General features: G+C 33.7%; 1 protein-coding gene across 2 annotated transcripts; it reads right to left on the reverse strand.

Moving 5' to 3' along the window:
* Window positions 1-2,626: 2,626 nt before the first annotated feature.
* Window positions 2,627-4,013, reverse strand: LOC131030785 (uncharacterized). Of its 2 annotated transcripts, none has more exons than XM_057961699.2 (2): window positions 3,350-4,013; window positions 2,627-2,916 (listed from the first exon to the last, which is right to left on the reverse strand). In XM_057961699.2, the coding sequence occupies exons 1-2, from the start codon at window positions 3,660-3,662 to the stop codon at window positions 2,903-2,905; spliced, it is 327 nt and encodes a 108-aa protein (XP_057817682.2). In that variant the 5' UTR covers window positions 3,663-4,013; the 3' UTR covers window positions 2,627-2,902. The 2 variants fall into 2 exon arrangements, with proteins under 2 accessions (XP_057817682.2, XP_057817681.2); XM_057961698.2 differs by having other exon boundaries at window positions 2,627-3,071.
* Window positions 4,014-4,262: the final 249 nt, after the last annotated feature.

Here is a 4,262-nt window from a genome sequence, read left to right on the forward strand (position 1 = left end):
TTGTGCATTCTTCTCTGTGAGAGAATTTTGAGGTTCCAACCCTTGTTCAACCCTCTGCGAGTAGGGTATGGTGGATCCACCCTCTGTGAGTAGGTATGGTGGATGTCATGTGAGAGACTCCATGACTTAGCATTTGTGTGTATTCACCCTCTAAGAGAAGCCATTGTGGTCAAACATCACAATTAGGTGATATGCTATCACAATGAGGTGATAAGCTTCTTTCATTCACATGATTGTAGTCATTATGTTAGTCATCACGATGAGGTGATGTGACTTGTAGAGATTAAGAAGGATTCCTCCCTAGCTAAGAGGGAGTGTTGATGATATAGCGTTGGTAGAAATCCTACAGGCCGACTCAGCAAGATCAAATGTGTGAATGGCCTATTGTCCTTACACATTTGATGATTCTATAACTTATATTAATCATTTAATATCTTTATTAAGTCACATATGCATTATCAGGTTTAATGATTAAACATACATTATCGAGTTTGACTTATCGGATTTGTTTCAAAGGGGCCGACTTTTGGTTAAAGTTTGTCACCCCTCGTTTAAAGGCATGTGATGCTTCAAGAAGGTCATGCCTCCTTGATGAGAACCGACTCTTGGATATCTCCTTTCGATGGATATATATGGACGTGGTTTTCCCTCTTTGGAACAAATATAAGACAACAAGTTCAACCACAATCAGGCAGATCGAATTCATGTATAAGCAGATCAATTGATGGTGAGAAATTTATGTAGTGTGCTTGGGGGTGATGATAAGACCTTATCGTCTATGGTTGGGAAGGCAACAGATATGATGTTTGCATGTGATTAATGAGCACTACCTTAAAATCAACATGGTACATTAAATTTTTTTTTTTCATATTTGTAAAGTTTACACATAATGAAGTGGAAAACATAGAAAATGTAGTACTTGCATGATAGTATGAATTAAAATATGATTACAAATTTATCAAGTTGTTATGATTACTACTTATTTTGACAATATTTAATATGTTTGGATATAATCAATATAAGTGAATTAAAATACCTTCAAATTTTCTTCTTTTTTATAAAATGAAATGGTTGATATAGAAATATTCGAATAAAAAATGCATTTGATGTCTTTAGAAACATACAAATATGTAGCTCTTGGCTAAAGAATTATATATATCTTGTATATATGACTCTTATGACTTCCCTAATAAGACATCAAAGCATGTGAAAAAATGCATGGTATTAATGGAGGGATATGTCACAAATTTCTAGCCAGCTTGGTGTAGTTTGTACATTTATTTCTTTTAAATTTAGATTATGGTCCCATGACAAAGTCATAAACAAGAATTTTTCCATATCTAAAGCACACAATTCACTAGTATTTTATACTATTATAATGTCAAATCTAAATATAAAATCATAGAATTTTAGTCCTTCTGTATTGAAAGTTGAAGAGAAAAATAAATCTTTGATAAGAATGTAAGTGAATTTATTTAATAAGATAAAAACCCAAGACAATTTAGCCATTAAAAGACAAGGACAATGGTTATAAGTTAAAAAGTTGATTTCTCATTGTATGCATTAGGGATAGAATGTATAACCTAGAAGTTAAATGGGGTCATCCTATGGGTACAACCACATCTTATGCTAGTTCAAAGATGCTAGGCAAGTGATTTCTTTTGTTAATAAGAAACATATCCCAACACAATGTATTATTATTTTATGATAATGGACTTGGATAGTAAATAAACATTAAACAAAAAAAAAGATAATTTTATGAATTCAAGTAATGTGAATAGTAGAAAAAATATAATTTTATAATTTATTTTAACTTTTATAATTTAATGCATTTTAAAAATTGCCAACAACATTTAAGAGTTCTATCAAATGGTTGACAGGCACAAATATTGATACATTTATCAAACAAGTTAGATAGGTAATGAATTTGCAATATGATTATGAATATTAATGCTTGTGATCCATTTGATCATATTTTAAGATACTATTAGTATCATGGTAATGTATGAAAGTCTTGTTAGGGACCGATGAGTGTCAATAGAAACAACACAATTTATATAATCATTAAAAAGACAATAATTAAAAAATTGTGGTAATTTAATGACTTTTATTAAATTACCTTCTTTATTCCACCCACAATCAACTCTATACATATTAATAAAATATATAGAAATCAAAATCAAAATCAAAATAAAATAAAAAATGGATAAAGTGTGGTACGCTAAGGACTATTATTAAAATGCCTTCTTTATCCGTGTGCAATGGATTGTAAATATCGTCATACAACTTAAATACCACTATAAGAATCTTTATTATGAAAATCATATGACCTCTAATTAGAATTACTATAAGAATTGAAATCTGAAGATGATTTTCATCTTCAATCACCTCATATATTCTAATTTAAAAGCTTTTATTAGAACTAAGAAGAGAACAGGTCACTTAAAAGCCAACAATACTAGAAAAAACTTTTTAAATTGATGATAGATTACTAAAATAAACTGATTTCTATATAAAGAGCCGAAACAGTCAATGAGATCACAATGTGTCAATCAAACTACATCAACAGTTTACCAACAATTTAGAACATCTCGAAATGGTCTCAACAAGACCCACAAAACCGTCCTGAAGAACTGGTTAAAGTCCAAAGGCCAACCAATACACAATGTTAAAATAGCAAAGCGTGACTTCATCAGTCACCTCCCAGACAATATACAAAATACCAATTTCACCAATATATGATAATGTTCCTTTCCATTTACATGTAACTGCTACCAAAACCCATTGGAGGACAAGGGTTCCCACTGCTAACATCCATTTTATGAAAATTTTGATTGCTAACTTTAAGGTCTGTTGACTGATCTCTTTGCTATCGAGCCCAAGAAGATCATACTGATACACTTTAACATACTCTATCTGGAATTCCATATACTCTTTTACATCAATCATGGGAAATAAATATAAACCAAATGAAGGGATCACTGGCTTCTATTTATTCCTATCAGGATCACTAATCGAACCACAACTTTTTCTAATTTTACACAATCTGATTCAATACAAATAGCTAAGCACTGCAAAATCAACGGGAAGGGGATATACAGGATCAGTTATCTAAAATTTGGCCTACATTTACATGTTGTGATCAGGTGAGATTAAAAAAATCACTCACCTGATCACAAAATGGAAACATAGGTTAAGATTAAAAACATCACTTATCCCTGCACAAGCCCAAGATTATCCACCCTTCATCCTAAAGCTTGAGAGGATTCAATTCTAGATTGAGGGGAAAGCAATATAATTGCACAGAAAAACATGTAAATTGCTGTGAAGATGATGGCAACAACCGTACCTTGAGAGATTGGACCCAATTCCATGGCATCAAAAGCTGTGTAACTGCACGCAGTGAAGATGATAGCGAGGGTTACCAGCATTTTCACTCTCCTACAATTGAATTTGGGCATGACCACTTGACCCGCAATTATAAACAGCATGGTCATGAGAGATAAGGTGGCCGGTATCAGTCCAGCTTGACGAACGCCTTCATCTCTGTTTTCAAGGTTGCTTCGAACAGATGTGATGATGCTGCAATTGACTGACATAATAATACCTGAAATTATCAATGTTATGGACGGGGATGCATACATCTTGCCCCGACTGTACATTAATCACACGAACCTCTTCAGCGCTTATTTGAATGTCTTCTTCTCTTCCTCGATCTCCTACCTACTTGTGACTATTTTGTACCAAGTGAAACCCTAGGACGGATACTAAAAGACAATGGGAAAAAGCAATTTGTTGAGCAAGGAAATGCTCAGGCATTTCGCTGCCTGATCGATGCCAATAGTATTGTAATCAGGGCGCCTTTATAGGGAGGCAGCTAAGGTATTCAAGCAAGTTAAACTTCTATCCAGTTTCTTCTTACGATGCAGGAAATTTCCGGAGCAATCACTGGTCTTGAACAGTGACAAGTGCAGGTTCGAGGAAAAGGCCTCTCCTGACATTGAAAAGAAAAAAGTGCGTGGATGGTGCCGCGAAATAGATCGACCGAAAGTTACCCCTGGATTAACTGTAAGCACCTTCGAATATAATTAAAAAATAAAATCAGAGATACATTGTGATCTCTGCATAAATGCCCCCTCTTAACATAAATACATGGACTTCGCAAAATTGTCCTAGTCTATTGCGTGGTCAACACGTCAAAGAATACAGGCCAGTAGGAGGAAATGACATAGAGAATCTTGGTGGGCACGTATGAAGGATTA

Source organism: Cryptomeria japonica, chromosome 1 (genome assembly GCF_030272615.1).
Source record: "Cryptomeria japonica chromosome 1, Sugi_1.0, whole genome shotgun sequence".
Lineage (NCBI taxonomy): Eukaryota > Viridiplantae > Streptophyta > Pinopsida > Cupressales > Cupressaceae > Cryptomeria > Cryptomeria japonica.

Bases quoted from the DNA above. Each gene is read 5' to 3' on its own strand.
- LOC131030785 (XM_057961698.2), bottom strand. From the start codon at position 3,662: ATGTACAGTCGGGGCAAGATGTATGCATCCCCGTCCATAACATTGATA. The intron at 3,072-3,349 runs GTACGGTTGTTG...TTGATTTTGCAG, and splicing joins ATTGGGTCCAATCTCTCAAG to TGCTTAGCTATTTGTATTGA.